Here is a 20,889-nt window from a genome sequence, read left to right on the forward strand (position 1 = left end):
GGAGATGGCAGATGCTGAGAGGCGGTTGAGACAGGGCAGGCATGTATATTCCTTTCGTCATCAGCGGACGCATCTGCATGCACGCGGCGTTATTTGACTGGGTGTATCGATAGAATAGGGTCTCTAGCGACATCAAGGCACATGATCATTAATACGAATACCATACGATTTCACACACATGCAAGCTATTGTTAACTGCATTGATCGAAAAACGACGTGAATCTTTATGAAAACTGTGTATCGAATTCTGTTATGCCAGCCGACGCCGATCCTATTGCACATGAAAAACACCACCTAGAGTTCGGGGGCAAAGCCCCAGCTCGGGCATACCATTACATTCTGTCCAGACGGACAGCGGAGCGAAGCACTGCTACTTAAAACCTGTACTTGCTCTCCTTCTTCTCCTTGGTCCGCTTCTCGTCGACCTTCTGCCGCTTGCGGGACTCCTGCGCAATCATCTCGGACAGGTCGTCCTCGTACGCCCACTTGGCGCCGATGCCGTCCTCGCGCTTGCCCTCCTCGAAGCGGCGGCGGACCTCGTCCTTGCTGAGCCCGTCGTTGTTCTGCAGCGAGTCGACGTCGATGGCGACGTCCACGTCGCCGGGCTTCTTGCGCTTGCGGCTGTCGTCGTCCTGGCCCAGCACCGGCACGCCGCCGGGACCGGCGCCGTTGTGGCCCTTGAGGTCGTAGACCCTGTCGCTGCCGAAGAAGCCCTCGGCGCGCTGCTGGCGCTCGGGGATGACCTGGTACGCGGACCGCGGGTGCGAGCTCTCCTCCGTGTCGAAGCCGCGCCGCTGTTTCCGCAGGTCCATCTCGCCGGCCACCGACGTCTCGACGCCGTGGCCCGGGTAGTCCGTGGGCACGGACGAGACCATGCCGGCCGAGGTCTCGATGCCCGAGGGGCTCTGCATGCCGGCGGCGTCCTCGTCCTCGTCTTCTTCCTCTTCGTCCTCGTCGTCCGACTCCTCGGACTCGGACTCCTCGTCGCGGGGCTGCAGCTCGCCCCATAACGACTTCTCGACGGGCTCGCCGGTGGTCAGAGGCTGTGCGACTTGTTGCTGAGCGGGAGCTCCGGGCTGGTTCGTGAGACCGAAGACGTCACCGCCGTAGAGGGGACGGTTGAACTCGTCTACTGGGGGCTTGCCCCAGCCGCCGGGGTGGAAACCCCAGGAGCCGCCCGGTGGTGGCGGGGCGTTGAGTCCGGGGATCTTAAGGGTGGGATATGACGGAGGGGGACCAAAGCGCTGCTGGTTGATGAGCCATGGTGGAGGAGCACCTGGGGGCATGCCTAGAGCTTCCTTCGTGGCCTCGCTGAGCTCACCTGGTCTGAAGTGTTGGAAGTCAACCTCGCTCTCCTTGCCCTCGTAGTACACCTCGCCGAAGCGGGTGAGTTCTGGCTTGGTCTGGAAGCGGAAGAACGCGTCGTAAAGCTTTTGGTAGTCTATATCCAGCTTGCCCATCTTCGGGGCGACTCGCTCGCGCTGTTTTTGCTTCAAGGACTGTTGATCTTGCTTCTCGAGAACAGCATCACGCATCTCCGTGATGCCCGTCTCTGCGATGAACTTGGGTAGTCTGAAGGGGGGCTTCTCGATACCTCTTTTGGAAGAGAGGTATTCCCTCTTCAGTTGCCAATGACCTGGCACGGGTACCACATTCCTTTGCGCCTTGATCTGCACCAACAATCGCGGATCTGAAGAGGATACGTCTTGCCATTCGACGACGTCGGGAACCTGAACCAGCGCCTTCAGCTCAGCGATGGAGAGCTTGTTGAGTTGCTTGCGCTTCTTCTTGGAGAGTTTCGTCTGCCCTGTGGCCTCCTCATCCTCACTAGGGATGTCGTCTTGTTCCCAGAAGGCCTCTCCTTGGTTACCAGCGTTAGCCTCCTTGGCAATCTCATCTTCTTCTACTGAGCCGAACTTTTGGAAAATGTCTTTGAACATGGCAAACGCTTCGTCGTCCGGGTTAAAGTCGTCGACCGGGCCGTCGGCCTCGGCCTTGGTGCTAGTCTCGGCATCCTTCTTGACTTCGAGCTCATCGGCGGGCTTTTCCTGCTTCTCCACATCTTCGGGGGTCTTCTCGTCGTCGGTCTCGGCGGGCTTCGTGACGGCCTGTTCCTTGTCAGCTCCAAACGTGAGTGTGTCCGTGGCAAGAGCGCGTACATCTGCCTGGGCTTTCTTCTGCTCCTTCTTCTTCGCCCGGCGCATTTGGTTCTTGGTCATCTTTGGGGCCGCCATTTTGAATCGAGTTGCGCCGCGGTGTTGAAGGACTTAGGTACGGCTTGGGTAACGAAGTAAATGAGGATTGCGAGGTTGAGAAATCGTCTAGGGTCGGGGCGAGGTCCCATGCTTTTCCGGCGCGAATCTCAAAAGGAAGTTTTTCGCCGATGGCGCGCGGCGAAAGTGACGAGTGAAACCGAATCACGAGGCGATGGATGGTCGTTTGTCGGCGAATGGGTAAATCCACTGAGGCCTGGAAGCGATCGCAGATGCGTGACGGCCGCGCCAAACTTTTGGAGGCTGAAGGACAATTACGGAGAAGTGGGTCTTCAACTCTGCGCGCTGGGTACGTACCGCGTCACTGGTTCACTATGTTTGGCGTCCTTCGCCGCATGAAAATGGAGCTTTGACTCGTCGGGTCCATCGGACCAGGATCCTGATCGGAGCACGGCAGAACATTTCATCGAGCTTCACCACTGACATATGTGCCCCTGGCTATGCAGGGATGGCAGGCCGCCGAAATCCAACCATTCCCAGCTGCTGACGCTGCACCGTGGTGATTCCGATTGATTGAGATGAGGACAGCTGCCCCCAGTACGGAGATACGGAGTCGATATTCGTAATTCTCGCCCTTGGTCTCGAGACTTTTTCCCTTTCACACGAGCCTCCATCATCAGAGCGCCCATCTGATTTCCTCGTCTCTCGACTCTATGCGAATCAAGAGACAATGCTTGAACTACTACTCCAACTCTAAACTTTTTTTCCTCTCGCGCATGAATGCCGCATCTGTCGCTCGTTTATAATACCAACTTCCAAGCAAGAAGGTGAGTAACCATTGATTCATTAAAAAGGATCTCTGTTTCGCACTTTACCAGCGAGTGCCGGAGCTGGATCCCTCTGATACTAGAAATTGTCCCCGCCAAATTTCCACCCCCAGCATTTCGCGTCATGCCTCGCTCCACAGCATCCAGCTCTTCCGTCCAAACCTCCTCGGCATCTGCTGACCATCGATCGCGACAGCATTCGCCCAGACGATCGACCGAAGACGAAGACGAAGAAGACGACGACGACGAGAGCAGCGTCTCTTCTGCCACCGGCGGCATGGAGAAGTTTCCCGACCACATAGACTCCCACCTCACCAACGACTCGAGGGGTACGAGCCCCGCGAGATCAAACGGCTACGCGCTGCCCGGAGCCCCCAACGGCGGCGACCGCTGGCAGCCCAGGAAAGAGAGCATTCAGGGTCGCGCTGCGCGATGGGCCCCTCCAGGACAGCCGGCGACCCGGTACGGCCACGGTAGACAGAAGAGCCTCGGCGACGCCATCCACAACATAAGGACAAGGGGTGGTAGCGTCAGCCAGAATGCCCACGAGATTGCCGATGCTCTGAAAGCCCCCGTGTCTCCCAGGCTGATTGTGAGTTTGTTGTAATCGCCAATGTAGACTCTCGAGCAGGCGCTGACCGTTTGCGATCGTAGGCGCTCTGTGTTCTCTGGTACACGTCGTCCGCGCTCACTAATACCTCGTCGAAATCCATCCTCACTGCGTTCGACAAGCCTGCGACGCTCACACTGATCCAATTCGCCTTCGTGGCGACGTACTGTATTCTCTTCGCCTGGCTCGCGAATGTCTTCCCGAACCTCAAGACGGCGATACCAGCGCTCAAGCATGGGATTCGCTACCCCTCCCGCGATGTGATCAAGACGACCATGCCTCTGGCGGCGTTCCAGATCTTTGGACACTTGTTGAGCTCGACGGCGACGTCCAAGATCCCGGTTTCACTCGTGCACACGATCAAGGGCCTTTCTCCTCTTTTCACGGTCCTAGCTTACCGATTCGTTTTCAACATTCGGTACTCGATGAACACATATCTGTCACTGGTGCCCCTGACTCTCGGTGTCATGTTGGCATGCTCCGGCAAGCACAACAAGTACAGCGGCGAACTGCTGGGCATCTTCTACGCCTTGCTCGCCACCATCATCTTCGTGACGCAAAACATCTTCTCGAAGCGTCTGTTCAACGAGGCCGCCAAGGCGGAAGCCGAGGGGCTGTCAGCCAGGTCGCAGAAGCTCGACAAGCTGAACCTGCTCTGCTACTCGTCAGGCATGGCCTTCATCCTGACGGTCCCGATCTGGTTCTGGAGCGAGGGAACCGGCATCATCCGCGACGTGCTCCACGACGGCGCAGTCGACCTGACCGAGAAGTCCGGCTCCTTCGACCACGGCCGCCTGACCATCGAGTTCATCTTCAACGGCACTTTCCACTTCGGCCAGAACATCCTCGCCTTCGTGCTCCTCTCCCTCGTCTCCCCCGTGACGTACTCCGTCGCGAGCCTGATCAAGCGCGTCTTCGTCATCGTCATCGCCATCATCTGGTTCCGGAACCAGACCACCTTCCTCCAGGGCGTCGGCATCGCCCTCACCTTCGCCGGCCTCTACCTCTACGACCGCACCCACGACCGCGACAAGGCCGACCGCAAGGCCAAGATGATGGAGGTTAAGCCCGAGCCCCTGCTGCCCCTGAACACCAAGGACGCCGTGAACAAGAGCCGCGACGCCCCCGTCTTCGAGAGCCCCATGGTCTCCGCGGGAGCCTTCCAGTCTCTGAACGGGCACTCCGCGCACGGCGACGACGCTAAGAAGTCGGACGGGCCGGTGAGCGCGCGGTCCCGCGGCGCGAGCAACGCCGCATGGCTCGCTCCGGGGACGAAGCAGGAGGACACCTGGCGGCTGGGAGACCGGCAGGCTGGCATGTAGAAGACCTCATGTAAATTCTGTGTGTTCCAAAACGTTTGAATCTTTTTCTATCCACAACTTTGAATGTACTATCATGACAGGCGCCGAATAATGGGGTGGTTGGTACAACGCATGAAAAAAGCATGTTCTCTATGGCTTGATGGTTCGGAGATGGTACAGACTGTGCCTGCCTTTGCATAACTGGGGCTATCCTCCAAAACCAGTCTGATAATAGACACAGAGGCACATAAATACGCCGGAGAGGATATAGACGGCTCAGGCGTTTGGATTGGACGAGATGGATGGCGCTTGCTTTAACATCCGGGGTTTCCGCGTCTGCCTCGCGCATTGCACGGGCTGAGTCACCGAATTATGCGTGCGATTCGGGTGTCGATTGTTGGCAATGGTATGCTATGCTATGCCAATCATGGGCAAATACCCGCGGGAGAAGATAAGGAGCTCACTTGGTTGGTCTGGCACTACTATCCTGTAATGTACTGTAACGAAATGGGAATAAATGTTGATCCAATATCTCATATGATCCTGCATAGTCTACCGTGAAATGCAACTGGTATCTAGTCGACAAGCCACTCCTCCACTTCAATACCGAGGCTTCGTCCCATGCCCCTGATGACATCCCATCCGACGTTAATCCTCCACTTGCCGCCCCGATCCATCTGATCGCCAGCCGCGCCGACTTTCATCAGCAGCCGCAAGCTAGCGAGCGTCGAGATGGCCATGCCGACGTCTCCGTCCACCACGCTCCCGTTGCTGCTGCCGATTACGCTGTCGGCGGCCCACTCGCTCCGCAGGGCGGCGAAGATGGCCAGCATACGCTCCAGGACGAACGCGTGCGCGCCGAGGAGCTTGCGCGAGATCTTGCGGTGCTTGCTCGGGCGGCCGCGCTTCGGGGCCACGAAGCCGCCGCCGCGGCGCTTCTTGCGGCCGTGGTGGAAGGTCGAAAAGAGGACCAGATCGTGGCGCGGGGCGTTGTGCGAGGCGAGGTAGGCTGATAGCAGGAGAAGGCGGGCGGTGGTTGGTAACAACGAGGTCAGGTCCGTCGTGGCGGAGATGCTCGTCGCCTGCTGCGCCGTGTGCTTCGATGGTGTGCCTGGAGGAGCATTGCCGTTCGCGACGGCGGTGCCTGAGGTAGTGGTGCCGGGCTTTATGGATACGATACTCGGGTTTAGGAGAGACTCATCCTGGAAGTGGACGCGGGATGCGATGAGGAGCTTTGAGAATTCGCGGGGGCCGTGGGTCCTTGCTAAGATGGGCGCCACGAAACGCGGCCAGAGGGCGTCGCAGCTGTGCCGACAGGAAGGGAGGGTGCGGGCTGCGGAGGTTGTGAGGGCGTCGCAGACGGCGCCGCAGAAGCGCGTCCAGAGGAAGTTTGTGTCGTCCTGCGTCGTGGTTGGTGTCGGCTCAGGCGGGGAGATGGAGAGAATCTTGACGAATTCTTGTTTTGTGTAGTTCGGGAACTGGATATGGGGGGCGAAGGAGGAACGGAGGAAGGAGGGTGAGGGAGCGGTGACGATGAAGACGCAGGTTAGGCATGGTATCTGGACGGTGTGTTAGCTTCTGTGTGTACTGAAAGGGGTGACCTTGAAGCGACTGACCACTTCAGATAGTCTCGCCAGGGCGGGCAGAAGGGTTGCAGGGGCATCTCTCTGCCGATCAATTGAGTCGAAGACGAGAACCAGCCTCCAGCCTTCTGGCCTCTGAGTATATTTGAGCATCTTACACAGCTCGACCGTCAATTGAGCCAGCGTTTCGCACTTCTTGGGCGGTGATTCCCATTGTAAGGCATCTACTACCGCGGCCACGGTCCGCTCGAACAAATGACGCCCGGTGATGCATTGTATGGAGTTGACGACGGCATATTTCAAAGACGGTTCATCTTGCGATTCGTCACCGGTGGAGGGAGCGCTGAGGGTTTGAAGGAGGGACTCGACAACGGCAGACTTTCCGGTAGCTTCGGTACCGTACACCACGACATTTCGGCAAGGAGCTGCGGATGGCTGGCACACATACACATGTCAGCTTTGGAACACGCCGGTGGGAGGAAGAAGCGCATTGAGCTGAGGACGACGACTTACATGGAGAAGAGTTGCCAGAGAGCGAATCTGCTGTTCGCGACAGGGATAGCGATCAAAGAGAGGCGACAGGAGAAGCTCCTCTGGTAGCTGGAAAAGTGATCCCATCTCAGTGGCTAAACAAAACACTGCCCTCCTACTCGATGAGGCTCTGCAACCGCTGCGGCTGTCACAAGCTTCAGGTCCGGAACAAAGGACCGGAGCGTCGGCCGAGAATACAGTTCCGTCGCGTACTCCTTCAGACGGAAGAACCAGTCAGAAACGCGAAGTCATGTGACCTTTGTGCTGGAGGCAGTCAGGAACGGAGGAGGCGGTCCATCTGGAGCCATCTGGAGCCACCTTCGGGCGAAGCAGAAGCAGCTGTGAGCTCCCATCCGAGGTGGATCAGGCCCGTGATGGGGCCCGAGCGTCTGTGCCGGGGCTCCCCAATGGCCAGTGACCTTGTGCCCCGCACCCCCCTCTGCTCAAGCCCAGCCAGGCGCCGGGCGTCCCAAAGATCGAACGTGCCACCAAAATCCAAACCACGCCCAGCTGAAAATGGAACAACTGCAAGCAAGGGAAAGGGAAAAGAAGGAGGGCGGGAGGCGTATGCGTTTATGTCACTTGGGCAGACTGCCAACCTGCCAGATGCCAGCTGCGTCAGCCTGTCCACGTATTTCACTACGTGTGAGCCGACGTTGAGAATGTTTGTTTGACTGCGTGGACATGGACTTGGCTCATGTTATGTCATTCTTGGCTCTTCTTCCAACCCGGTACTCTGTACGAAGGATTCGGCTGCTCGCTTACCCAACTAACATAAGAACGGCCTGTCATTCTACCGCTGACTTACTGCCTAGTCGAGCTCAGCTTGAGTGGGGTCAAAGTGGTTGATACAGCACCGCATGATTGTGGCAGTGAAGCCAACCAACAAGTTTCCGGGGGTCCCTCGACGGCGACAATTTGAATTGTTGGTGAGGCCTCACCTACAACTTCAGCCTTTACCACGCCTCAACCAAAGACACAAGATTTGGCACTCGGCAGTTTCCGATTACAATTCTCCTCGTTGGTCAAAGGCACCTCTACGCAGTAGTCACGGTACTAGCGGCCGACTAATCAACGCAAAGAAGGGCGTGTTTTACGGTATTCATCCGATCGCTCTGCGTCTCATTTCGTCAGCAACGTCACCCACTCACTGAACTTTGTTTCAACTCCGACGACGTCCTCTCCCGTCCGGCCGTTGACAGCGTCCCTGTAAAAAGAGGTCCGAGCAGTCCAAACCTCGAACCTCCGACTTCACACTACTGTACCTTATTGCAAACAACCTTTGCTTGCCACTGCCGAGCTCCTTTTTCTCACCATCCTTCCTCTCAGTCTCACCTACAACCTCATCCTTCCTGCCAGCAGCGTCCTCACTTTTCTCGGATAAGGTGGTCAACCTTCTCTTCTCATCTTACAGCCAGTCATCAGAGAGACGGGTAGTCGCCAAGACCCCTCAATGACACAATGACCATCCTCTCAAACCCCGGACAATCCTCAGCAAACTCCCCCCCGGAGGATAAGCCGTACCACTCAAAACGACCTCACAAGAAGTCCAGGACGGGCTGTAGGAACTGCAAAACTCGCAAGGTCAAGTGCGACGAAGCTCGCCCGACCTGCCGCAACTGCGTGCTCCGCAAGGCCGAGTGCGTCTACCCCGGACCGGCCCACTCCCACGCCGACCAGCAACCGGGGTCGCCATCCTCATCCTCCGGCTCAACTTCATCACGCGCCCAAACCCCGGGGCAGAGCGGCGATGAGGACTTCAACGCGCTTGTGGTCAAGGAGCCGCTCTACATTGCCACAAGCCAGCACGATGCCATCGACATGAAACTCTTGTGGTTTTACACTACAAACACCTTCACCTCCTTCGCGACTCAGGCCGGGAGGGTGAAGCGCATCGACGATATCTTGAAGATCAAGATCCCGGCTCACGCCTTCGAAAGTCCGTTCCTCATGGACTGTCTGCTGGGCACCTCGGCCCTGCAACTCCAGCACCTCGGACAGGACATCGCGCCGTCGCGAGCCCTCCGCTACCGTGCCCGCGCCTTCGAGGGCTACCGCAAGGCCATCGAGGAATTCAAGCCGGAGACATTCCCCGCCCTCATCGCTACCTCACTCCTTCTCACAGCCCTCTCATCACAAATGTTCCGCGAACCGGGCACGAAGGAGCTCTACATCATCGACTGGATGATAGTCTGGCGCGGCATCGGCCTCATGATCGACATGGCGACCCCGCAGACGGTATGGGAGTCGGGCATGGCCGAGCTCTTCTTCAGGCCCCCGATCGACCTCGACAAGGCCGCCCTGCACATCCCCAACAACCTCCTCTTCATGATCACCTCCATCAAGCCCGGCGACCCGGACTTCGAAGACGTCGCAACCTACTACGACACCCTCAAGTACCTCGGCTCCCTCTACTCGGAGCTCGTCCACGGCTTCAGCCCCATCATGACCCTCCGCGTCGTCACCTGGTTCACCTTCATCCCCAAGGGCTTCGTCGAGCTGGGCCGCCAGAAGAGGCCCCGCGCCCTCGTCATCCTCGCCCACTACCTCATGTTCATGAAGGCCGTCCAGAACCTGTGGTGGATCGACGGCATCGCCGACCGCGAGATCGCCGGCATCGTGCGCCATCTGGGCGCCGACTGGACCGAGGACCTCGCCGCGCCGCGCCTCGCCCTCCTCCTCGACGACCGAACCGACGTCGCGCGCCTGCTGCTCAACGACCCGCACTGGGAGTCGCCCATCGATTACTTCACCGAGAAGGCGCGGGCGCGGGACCCCCGGACCCAGTCGCTCACGTGGGTCGACGACACCGGCAAGCGGTATAAGTCGATGCCGCGGCACGTGGGCGCGTTGTATCCCCCCAATCCGGCGCCGCGGGGGACGGCGTGGGAGGAGGACGGGTTTCATCCGGACGCGCTGTTGCTCGCTGCGCCGAATAGAGATTATGCGGACTCGGTCTTACAGGCCATCGATTTGGGGGTTCAGGATATGGATATGTCCAGGTGACATTGAAGGAGACTGGGCTCTAGTGGGTGTGGATGGTGGGAGGCGTTTGGTTACAATACCCAGATGAAAACTTACGACATATAGCGATACACTACGGGACCGGGATTTAGATGGCGAATGTGGTAGTTTGAATACAGTTAACATCACACTTCACGACGCAGTCTGAGTGCACCCAATCGAACTCGAGGCGATACTTTCCAGGAATAGTAATAGAGGTTTTGCTGATAGATCAGGTCAACTTATACACCGCATCACGTTATACTGCTTTGATATGGCAAGCACAATGAGTATCATATAGTTTTAACGTTTGAGAATCCCAAGAGGATACATAAAGATTGGATGCGTTTGAAAGTCGATGCCGTAAAGATTCTCGCTCCGGGACAATATGAACGTGTTGTGATTTCGGACTAACAAAACGTACTATCAGAATATGCCCAGACATTGAGAACTACACACTGGCAATTGGGACAAATAACAGGCGGCGTTTGGTCCCATGCCAAGTTGGAAACAAGCAATATACAGCAACACTGTGAAACTAGCAATTAAATAGCGGTTGTGACAACGGGCAGATCTCACATCATATCCTTCGTTGAATCTACTGGGTGTTATTTTTGGCTACAATTCCGAGGAGGTGAGTTACGTCTGTGCTTGCTGGGATCAGTCTCAACTCGATAACTTGGATTTTCTATTGTATTTTCCTATGGAACACGCGGTACAGAAAAGGTGACAAGGGAACCAGAAACTTAATCAAAACGTCAAACGAAGTTGCTGTAAGGACAGGAGGGGGTGCAGCTGAGGAGACAACAGTGATAGAGACAGTAAAGATAGACTATCAGAACAAAACAGGTGGCACAAATAGAGGGCAAGACAATGAAATACAGCCCATAAGAAGAGAAGAGAAACCCCAGCGTAGGGGACATGTTGGCGCCAGTCTTCGTCGGCAGTATTTAGCTCGACTTCATCCGTCGCCACTCGTCAACGTGTCTGAGGAAAAGATGCCTGTCCATACTGTTGGGAAACAGCTTTGAATTGCAATCAGGTTGCCGACAGGGAATTCTGACGTCTCGTGGCTGTGCCATATAGGCTTCAGCGTCGGGGTGCTCTTTCCTCCGGTGGTTAATGAGATCTTTCTCTCTCGAATAACCTCTCCCTCCGGTCTTGTTACATCCAGCAACATTGCAGGGGTATTGACTGTGGTTGTGAGCAACCTTCATGTGTTTCGTGTATTCGGACTGGGATTCGAATGGCTTGTTGCGACGCTGCTCTTCGGTGCTCAATCTCATGAAAGATTCACCTCGATGATACGAGCAATCTTTGTGAGGGCATACGGGAGGCACATGGTGTTTACCACGTCGAGAAGGGAGGATGTCGCCAATCTTGCCCTCAGCTTCGAACTTGTGATACCCTCGGATATGTTGAAGAAGATGATCCCTCCTGCGAAATCCGTTCTTTCCCTGGTGTCTCTTGCAGAACTGGCATGGATGCTTGGGCATCTTGTCTCCAAAAGAGTCGAGGTGTCGGTTCAGAACGTCCAGACGAGCGAACTTGCTGCCGCAAATGCAGGCAAACGGACTATGCTGTGCTTCATTGGCGTGATGTTGAAGCTTTGACTTGTTGCGAAACTCTGTTCTGCATTCTTCACAAACATAAGGCTGGTCATATTCCACTCGTCTGTGGTCACCGAGATGAGGTCTGCGCTGATGAGACTCCAGTTCGGTGCGAGATGCAAGGCGCACTTCACAGCCTGCGACATTGCATCGATATGCCTTGTGAAGTTCCAGTTTGGCATGTTCACTCAAGGCATATGAGTTGCTTTCAACAAAACCACACTGAGCACAAGTCAACGGTGATGAATGTGACTGGCTCGCAGAATTCGCGTGGCTTTCCTCTGGCGAAGAAATCGAATTAGGTCTGGCCGGAGCCGCAAGGCTGTCTGCTCGAATATGAGTCGTCATGGGAAAGCCGACCGAATTCTGCAATGATGAACTGACACCCTTTTTGTTAGCAAGTGGTAAAAAAAAAATCTTACGGATCCGAGTTCCCTGCATGGCTTAGTCCGTTGGCGCCAACGTGGGCGATACCACAGCCAACGGATTCAAGCCCGTCCATGTAAGACGCGTTGAACATGTCCGTCGTGTGACTTGTCTCGGCCAATGGCGCTTGGAGGCTGAATGGGTCCCAGAAGGCAGACGGTTCGCCAGAAATGTTGCCCAGCTCGGCAGGAAGATCTCCCGCTTCAGTCAAGGTGAAGTTGCCTGGCATCTGATCGGGAGCGTGGTTCTGGTAATTCTGGTCGCCGGCATCAGGGAAGTTCGTGACGTCGAAATTGTCGAAGTCGAAGTCGATACCAGGGAAATCGCCGCTCATATCAGCGGCAAGCTTGTCGACGTCGATGAAGGAGAAGTAGTCAGACATCTTGACGATGGCAATGGATGTTGAAGTTTCGTCTTCGTGGTAGAAAGCAAGTGTTCTGAACGAGAATTCGGAATAGGGACACGAGTTGTTTGCAGAGGGAAAGATGTTAGAGTCGATCTATCTCGAGAGGAAATTCTCCTCGACGACGCGAGAGCTGAGCAGGCACGCAAGCATGGCAGGGCGGATTGGGCGAGTCGGTGACTGGCAGCAACGAACCGAGCCTCCTTCCGCCCTGATTGTATGGGCACTCAGAACTGACACCCTTTTTCTTACCTGGCTTGTAGCTGCATGAGACATGCAGGAGGCATGGGTAAGCGAGTACCAATAAGACAACGTTGGGCAGGAATACCATCAAGACCAGGCTCACGAGCTTTTGGAAAGGTTGGACTGATAATGACCGACGGATTTCGATGACGTTGAGTATCTCAGAAAATTCAGGGGCAGGTCGTGGTGACCATGTTACTCAACGAACGAATGCATTCTCGCCTTCTATGTCTTTACCAATGAAACTAACGTGGCGCCTTCAACTTAGGCAAACAACCATATCCAAGCCCAGATCACACCAGCACTCAGCAGACAACCACCCCGGATCATCTTACCCGACTGGTTCACATTAGTCGGAGTTGGATTCGCAGGAGGCTCAACCGGCTCCAGCGCCTCCATCTCAGGGGTACAGCAGAGCGACTTCTCACGACCATCTAGCAACTTGTTAGCGAAGTTCTCCCATGAACAATAGTTCCACATACATTTGCAGCTGAGATGATCGCCAACAAGGTTCCTCGCAGCAGTGACCTCGTCCGGACTACACGTATTATCATCGCAGTGCCCCTGGCCAACCCAGTGACAGTTGGACAGCGGCTTCCTGGCGTTCTTGCAGCAGTACCGCAGACCTCGCCTGACGCCCTGGTGCGGGCACCTGCCGTACATGTCGTTGGCGTGGGCGACTTCCGTCTCGTCGGCGTCGCAGTGGCCTTGGCTGTTTCCCTCGTTAGTTTACACGGGTTGTACTCGAATGTCAGGGGGAAGTAAGATCGTACCAGTCAGTCCATCGACAGGTGGACGTGAGGCCCTCCCACTCGGGCAGGGGGCACGTGAAGTACTTGTAGCCTGTAGAACACTGCTTGTCGTCTACTTCACCGAACTCAGATGGGCCTCCGCCGTTGCCGGACTTGAACAAGACGACTTCGCCTGGGGCTCCAGCGCCGTTGCAGTTCGGGCCGGTGCCGCGCCACATACATTTCTTCTTATTCCCGTCTTGGTCTACTCCGAAGCGGTTGGTGGTTCTTGTGCTACAACAGATCGGATTTGCAAAGTCAGGCTACCAATCTTGTTAGCTTACAAGTCGATTATTGTTTTGGTAGCTCTATTTTACTCACCCCTTGACAGCTGTCTCTGGAGAATCCGACGTTGGTATAGCCTGTCTTACACTCATATGTGCGAATGTCCTTGCACTCTTGCTCGCGGTAGCAGTCGAGACGAGTGTTGTTATTGAGGTTATCGTGGTGCAAGTCGAGTTTCCTGATATCGGAAACGTCAAGGGAAGAGGCGGATGCAGAGCTCCACAGAGCGGCGCCCGCGAGAAGAAGATTATTGAAGTTACGCATGATTACAATGATGAGGTGTGCTGGATATGTTGACTATGTGTAAAGATTGGTCGGTTTCAACGCTTCTAGAACACGAATTATAGTCTGCCATGAAGAATTTTCACAAGTTTGGCGTCATGTATGGATAGTCCATTCAATGACCCGAGAAAACCAAAAATTTCTTCGTCGTCGTGGCGAATACTGTCAGTAGACCTTGACGATTCGAATCACGACAGAAATGATGCTTAATTTTCTCACAAGATATCTGACCAAAGAAGTCATTTTCATCACAGACTAATTTGCCATTTAAACCCTCCAGGATTGACACACAAGTCTGTACGAAATCTTGCTCTATATCGTTGATAGTCGGGCGTTGACAGAGCTTACTTGAGGACTTCTCCGTCTCCATCATGGCTTTTCAGTCATGTGAGCTACCCCAAGGGGTGCTTGCAAGGTTCCCGAACGAGGACCTTGATATGTGCCCGCAATCCACATCTGTCATAAAAGTTTATGTTGCGGGTTGGCCCTATATATTCAAAGATACCGCGAGGTATAAGACTTTGACCATGTGGACGAAGCAGAAGCGATGGTGAGTTGTAAACGAAGGAGCTCTCATGGGCCAGCAAAAATAGAACATCAACAGATAACGGAACATAGTCTTAATTAGAAACAAAACTCCAATACAAAATGCAAAGTCGTTGCAGTCCTTTTCCTAACCACTCATCCAGCTATGGTATCATCATCAACCTACATCCCCAGCAGTGTTTGGCACACAATACGTACAATCCACCTTCTACTGCTCAAACAACGGAGCCAACGGGGCACCGGGGTTACCCATGAGCACCTCGAACGTCTTCTCAATCTTGTCCAACAGCTCCTTGGCATGTCCCTTCCACGACTCGAACGTGACAATCTCGATGGTCAACTTATCTCCCTGGGGGAACGCCTGGATCTTCCACTCGCGCAGGGGCTCCTGGTGGGGGTAGATGGTCTCCATCCTGCTGCTGGCCGACGAGAAGCCGAGCGTCTCGACGTGCTCGACGTCCTGGTGCACGACGGTGTCGAACCAGTCCACGGACGCGGGCCAGTCGGTGCACAGCTTGGCGATCTCCTTGAGGCCGATGCCCTCGTGCGCGGAGCTGGAGATATGCTGCTCCTGCACGAGGTTGAGGAGGTCGAGAACCGTCCAGTCGTCCTCGAACTTGACGCGGACGGGCACGTACTGCCAGCAGGGGCCGACGACCATGTCGGCGTTGGGGAAGTCGATGTTGCGGCCGCTGACGACCTCGCCGAAGGTGACGTCCTTGGTCTTGAGGAGGCGGGCAAGGGTGAGGGCCCAGGCCGCCGTAGGAAGGGTGGCGATGGTGACGTCCTTTGAGCGGGAAGAGATGTCGAAGGTGCGGTCGATGGCGTAGTGTTGTCTCTCCGTGATCGGGGTGTCGGGCTTGAGGACGGAGACGGAAGAGCCCTGGAGGAGCTCTTTCCAGTAGTCGACGCTCTGGGGAATGTTGGACTTGACGACGTGGCTGACGAAGGAGGAGAAGGGGAGAGCCTTGGGCACGGGCTTGCCCTCGTGCAGGGCAGAGAGCTGGTGGAGCATCAGCGGCAGACAGATCTCGTCGTATTGTGCGTGCGAGACGCGGAAGATCAGGGCAGATTGGCCGTTGACACTGTGGACGAAGAACCACTTAACGAAGACCGAGCCAAGAGGCATGCGGGTCTGGACATCAAGTTCGCAGAGCTGGTGGGTGAAGGCCTCGACGTCTCCGTCGATCTCGTAAACCTCCACGGGAGTCTTGACGTCCTCGAGAACGACACTCACGCAGGTGCCGTTGTGCTGGACGAACACCGACCGAAGGACCTCGTTGCGGGAGACCAGTTCTTGGCAGCTCTGGAACAGACGAGGGCGGTCGACGTCGGTCTCAAAGTACATGGCCTCGTAACGCGCGGAGAATCTGGGAATCTCGATGGTTCCCTTGACAGCGACCTCTTGGAGAGGTCTGGCAGGGAAGGCGTCGACAATCTTCCATGTCGGGTCCGCCAACAAGGGGCGCAGGCTTTCAGTGACATCGGGAGTAGGGTTTTCCAGCAATTCGAAAGGTACGCTGGCCTTCGTCGTCTCGTCGGAGCTTTGTGTGGGTTCTGAGTCCTGAAGGACGGAGGACATGTCATAGAGCGTTCTCTTGGAGAAGACTTGGTTGACAGTCAGGGTGAGGCCGGCCAGGCGAGCCTCGGAGACGAGCTTCATGGCGCCGATGGAGTCACCTCCAAGTCTGAAAAAGCTGTCGTTGAGACCGATGTCGGTCTCGGGGAGCTTGAGGACGCGGCTCCAGAGGCTTCGGAGACGTCTCTGCTTGGAGGAGGTGGCAGAAATGCGCTTGGTCGGGGCCTTGGGAGCAGCGGGAGCCTTATGAGCCAATTCACTCTTCTTGCCGGCGAAGTGTATAGATCCGTCGGGGTTAAACTTGGCGAGGCGATCCGTCTTGTAGAGCTTGGTGCCCTCCGTAGGTTCCGCCCAGGACGCCTTGTCGAGCGTGGGGAACGCCAGCTCGGTCTTGCTAGCAACCACCAGCTCACCAACGACGCCCGGAGGTGCAAGAAGTCCAGAGTCGCTGGTGTTGACAATCCAAGCGGCCTCGGCTTCGGGGTACTCGGCCTGAACAGCCTTCAAGCTTTCAATGCTCAGGCGAGCAACCTCGGCCTGGTCCTCCTCCGTGAGGTACTTGACATCAGCCAGAGGGGCATCGGTGAGCTTGGACATCTGCTGCGCAACCTGAGAGAACTGAGCGAGGGCCTTCTCCATCAGGGGCTTGCCGACGGTCTTGGAGTCGAAGCTGGCCATCACCAGGAAGCCCTTAGGGTCCGTGGAGCAGACCAACATGAGGGCGTAGGTGTTGAACTTGAGAGCTTCCTGAGCGGCTTCCGCGTCACCGGCAGGTACGAGACGGTTGGCGGGGTACTTGTTGAACTCCTCCATGTCGATGTCGTCGGCACTGGGGTGAAGGACGATGCCGGTGCGGAGCTCGCAAGCCTCGAGGGCATCAGGGCTGAGACGGCGGATGTGCTGGAGACCAGTGTGCTCGTAAGGAATTTGCTGAACGGTCTGGTCTTGAATGTCGTGGAGGAAGTCGGTGACGGTGGTCTCGCCGTTGAGTTGGACGCGGAAAGGAACGGTAGTGATCATTGGTCCTTCGATCTCCTCGGCACCCCTGATAGGGGCGTTGCGACCGGTGAGCGTCTCACCAAAGACAACATCAGAGGATCCAGTGTAATGAGAAGCAACGTACGCCCACGCACTGCGAATGACAGTTGCGACGGTGACGTTGGAAGCTGGGCGGCCGGTCAGGGGTACGTAGACCTCGAGCAGAGAGTCGGCTTGGGTTTGGTAGCCAGGGTACGGCAGAGCAGGGAACTGAGTACCCGTAGCTCCCTGGAGCTGATCGCGCCAGTATGTCTCGGCGGCAGCTCGGTCCATGCCATTGAGATACTTGATGAAGGCGTTGAATCCCGCAGGTCGCTGGATTCTCTCGCCGTCGAAGGCCTTGTTGACCTTCTCGACGACAAGAGGCATGGACCAACCATCGTAGAGAGCGTGGTGCATCGTCAGGATGAAGTGCACCTTGCCAGTGTCCTTGTCAGTGATGAGAGCATATCTGACAAGGGGCTTGCCGAGATCAGTGTCCTCTTCACGATCCTTAACGAGGTAGCTCTGCAAGTCATCGCCGATGAACCAGGGGATGTCCTCCTTGATGACCACCTGAGCAAGACCGCGTCCGGGCACTTGGACGATTCTGGTGCGCAAGATGGGGCAATCCGCGGCTGCGACGTCGAAGGCCTTGCGAAGCTTGTCTGCTGTCTCCGCGTCGGGAAGGTCGACGACTCTTTGGGCAGTGTATGCCGTCTTGACCTTGGCAGAAAGAGCCATCAAACCCTCTTGAAGAGGCGTGCAGGGGTAGATATCCTCGATCGAGGACTCCTCGATGCCGCAAAGCTTGGCAGACTCGGCGCGGGCTTCCTCAGGGGTCCAACCCTCTTCAAGGAGGGAGAAGGGAGCGATGGCGACATCATCGTCCTTGGAGACCTTGGTCGCGTTCTGGGCCATCTCCTTGAGCGTAGGGAAGTTGAAAATGATTGCAACGCTAAGAGCAATGCCCTCCTCTCTGGCGGCTGCCACCAGCTTCATCGCTCTGAGAGAGTCACCACCAAGGGCGAAGAAGCTATCATGCAGGCCAATGGTGGCGTCACCACCGAGAACCTTGGCCCAGACTTGCTGCAGTCCCTTCTCCATCTCGGTCTCGGGCTCGCTCTTCTCAGTAGGAGCGACGCGGAGGCGGGCAACCTGCTCTCGGGTCATGGAGCCACCAAGCTCACGCAGCTTCTTGCGGTCGATCTTGCCGGAAACAAGAGACGGCATCTTGCGGAGAGGAATGTATGCGGAGGGAACCATGTAGCGGGGGATCTCGGCTCCAAGAGCGATGTCAATTTCGGCGATAGCCTGGCTGAACTCAGGGGAGAAGGTGGTCACGTCACCCTCGGCATCAGGAGAGTCAACGGGCTGCTGCTCAACGACGAACGCAACCAGGGTAGGCTCGGTACCGCCGGGCTTGATAACTTCGGCAACGATCTTGACACCGGAGGGCATCTTGCCCCTGAGGTGGTGCTCAACCTCAGCAAGCTCGATTCTCTGGCCTCGGAGCTTGACCTGCTGGTCCTTGCGTCCGACGAAAGCGATGGCTCCGGTGCCATCAGGGTCGTAGCGGACAAGGTCGCCGGTCTTGTAGAGACGGCCATGTCTGCCGCGAGCAGGTCCGCCACCCGCGAGGAGCCAGGCGGGATCATTGATGAAGACCTCGTCAGTCTTGGCCTTGTCACCGAGATACCCAGGACCAACAACGGGACCTTCGACGAGGAGTTCACCAACAGCACCAACTGGCATCAGGCGGTCGTGGTCATCGGGGTCGGTAATCCAGCAGAGGCCACCGACACCCTTTCCGATGTTGGTGGAAACCTTGACGTTGTTGTTGATGGTGCAACCAACAGTGCACTCCGAAGGGCCGTAGGCAATGATGACGCTGGTGGTCTTGCTCCACGTCGAAGCATCGCCGGCAGAAACGGCCTCACCTCCGAGACCGAGGACCTCGAGGGAGGGAATTACATCCGCGTCCAGAACGCGGGCGACAGAGGGAGTCATGTGAGCCATGTTGCACTTGCTGTTACGGATGGCGCCGCTGAGGTCGTTCATGCGGTCCTCGTCGGAGGGAATGCAGAGGCAGCCGCCTGCGGCGTACGTACAGAGCATGCAGTCGATACTGACGTCGAAAGCATACGAAGCGAAATCGAAGCAGCGCGTGTGCGCGCGGTAGCCGACAGCGTCGCCACGAGGAATGGCGCCGCTGGTGAAGTTCTCGTGGGAGATCACGACGCCCTTGGGCTTACCCGTGCTGCCGGAGGTGAACTGGATATAGAGGGGGGAGGAAGGCGGGACAACAGGCAGCTCAGGGGCGAGCTCGAGGGAGTCTGAGCTGATAACCTCCTCAGAGACAATGATGACGGTTCCCTCGGGCGCAATGCGACGACCGAGTTCGCTCTGCAACTGGGATGTGACGATGATCGTGGCTCCAGTCTGCTCAACGATGGTCCGTAGACGGGCCTCAGGCTGGCTAGGGTCGGTGAGCGCAAAGGCGGCACCAGCCTTCATGACGGCCAGAAGAGCCACAGTCGTCCACCTTGACTTCTCAAAGCACATGGGAACAGTCGAGCCGACCGTCACCCCGCGGTGCACCAAATGACGCGCGAGGCGGGTAGAGAGCTGTTCAACCTCGCCGTAGGTAAAGTTTCCGTCCCATGACTCAATCGCTGGCCTGTCAGGGCCATTGGCGGCCACTTCTGAGATGATATCTTGCATGCATCGTTGGATGTTCGGTGGAAGCTCCGCGTTCCAGGTCCAAATCTGCTCGAGGTCTTTGGCGGTAGGCCCGACTGTGTCTCCAATGAGGCGATCGGGCTTTTCGAGGATGTTGGAGAAGATCTCGACAAAGGCGTCGAGTTGGGAAACGGCAGTACGGTAGGTCACGGCCGCCCGGTCCCATTGGGCCTTGATCACCATCTGCTGCTCAAGAACGGTCGCTTCGACTTGGTACGTCCACTGGAACCTCAAATCAGCAAGTTGAAATATGGAAATTTTGAAGGAATTTGGTGAGAATTAGAGCTATGATTGGGTCTACGTACGTCATGAGAGCGCTTGGAAGGCGTCTTCTCAGCGCCACCTTGCGCGGGTGTTCCATTGTTGAAGTATATCACCGGGACCGTTTGCGCATCACCGATTTCGTTGGCATCGAGGTTCTTGATGATCTGGAGAGCCTCGGCTATCGAGTTGTCCTTGCTGAAAGGAACTTCACTCAGGTTTAAGCTGTTCTCCAACGGTTGCTGGCCGTCTCGCGTTCTGAAGCCCCAGTTTACACGGCTCAGGCCGTCGTCATTGTTGCGGTACAGCACGAGGAGCCATGCGAGCAGCAACTCAAGTCTGTAGGCGGCGACGCCGCTCTCGGCGCCATCGCGGGGCGCAACGGCAATGGTTCTCGTCGAGGACGGGTCGACGGTGCCGTTGGTCAGGCCGTTCGAGCCATCTGCGCGGTCAGTCTCTTGGTAGGCGGTTCCGCCACCTTCGCCGTCCCGCAAATGCATGGTTCGTCTGGTGTTCTCTTGGGATCGGAGGGCGCGGGGGAGGGGTAACGAGCGTTATGAGGTAGGACGAGGTTCGACTTGCAGCATTTCACAAGCTGACGAGACAAGAACTGTTCCCTCTGCGACTGTTGAAGTT

The 20,889-nt window shown here is 56.5% G+C and overlaps 6 protein-coding genes across 6 annotated transcripts; 2 read left to right on the top strand and 4 right to left on the bottom strand.

Annotated features, from left to right (window-relative positions):
* Nucleotides 1–374: 374 nt before the first annotated feature.
* Nucleotides 375–2,234, bottom strand: CkaCkLH20_04038 (uncharacterized protein; the record flags this gene model as incomplete). The annotated part of the gene is made up of 1 exon (XM_038886757.1): nucleotides 375–2,234. The coding sequence occupies one exon, from the start codon at nucleotides 2,232–2,234 to the stop codon at nucleotides 375–377; it is 1,860 nt and encodes a 619-aa protein (XP_038748007.1).
* Nucleotides 2,235–3,164: 930 nt separating this feature from the next.
* CkaCkLH20_04039 (triose-phosphate transporter) lies at nucleotides 3,165–4,972 on the top strand (the record flags this gene model as incomplete). Its single annotated transcript, XM_038886758.1, has 2 exons — nucleotides 3,165–3,632; nucleotides 3,695–4,972. The coding sequence occupies 2 exons, from the start codon at nucleotides 3,165–3,167 to the stop codon at nucleotides 4,970–4,972; spliced, it is 1,746 nt and encodes a 581-aa protein (XP_038748008.1).
* A 554-nt stretch (nucleotides 4,973–5,526) lies between these two features.
* Nucleotides 5,527–7,152, bottom strand: CkaCkLH20_04040 (origin recognition complex subunit orc5; the record flags this gene model as incomplete). Its single annotated transcript, XM_038886759.1, has 3 exons — nucleotides 5,527–6,510; nucleotides 6,568–6,969; nucleotides 7,048–7,152. 3 exons carry the CDS (start codon nucleotides 7,150–7,152, stop codon nucleotides 5,527–5,529), a joined length of 1,491 nt encoding a protein of 496 aa, XP_038748009.1.
* A 1,374-nt stretch (nucleotides 7,153–8,526) lies between these two features.
* Nucleotides 8,527–10,071, top strand: CkaCkLH20_04041 (uncharacterized protein; the record flags this gene model as incomplete). Its single annotated transcript, XM_038886760.1, has 1 exon — nucleotides 8,527–10,071. One exon carries the CDS (start codon nucleotides 8,527–8,529, stop codon nucleotides 10,069–10,071), a length of 1,545 nt encoding a protein of 514 aa, XP_038748010.1.
* A 2,025-nt stretch (nucleotides 10,072–12,096) lies between these two features.
* Nucleotides 12,097–14,090, bottom strand: CkaCkLH20_04042 (uncharacterized protein; the record flags this gene model as incomplete). Its single annotated transcript, XM_038886761.1, has 5 exons — nucleotides 12,097–12,518; nucleotides 13,086–13,184; nucleotides 13,233–13,462; nucleotides 13,524–13,804; nucleotides 13,863–14,090. The coding sequence occupies 5 exons, from the start codon at nucleotides 14,088–14,090 to the stop codon at nucleotides 12,097–12,099; spliced, it is 1,260 nt and encodes a 419-aa protein (XP_038748011.1).
* Nucleotides 14,091–14,862: 772 nt separating this feature from the next.
* On the bottom strand, nucleotides 14,863–20,753 carry CkaCkLH20_04043 (AMP-binding enzyme; the record flags this gene model as incomplete). The annotated part of the gene is made up of 2 exons (XM_038886762.1): nucleotides 14,863–20,214; nucleotides 20,298–20,753. 2 exons carry the CDS (start codon nucleotides 20,751–20,753, stop codon nucleotides 14,863–14,865), a joined length of 5,808 nt encoding a protein of 1,935 aa, XP_038748012.1.
* Between the last annotated feature and the right edge of the window lie 136 nt (nucleotides 20,754–20,889).

Source organism: Colletotrichum karsti, assembly GCF_011947395.1.
Source record: "Colletotrichum karsti strain CkLH20 chromosome Unknown Scaffold10, whole genome shotgun sequence".
Classification (NCBI taxonomy): Eukaryota; Fungi; Ascomycota; class Sordariomycetes; order Glomerellales; family Glomerellaceae; genus Colletotrichum; species Colletotrichum karsti.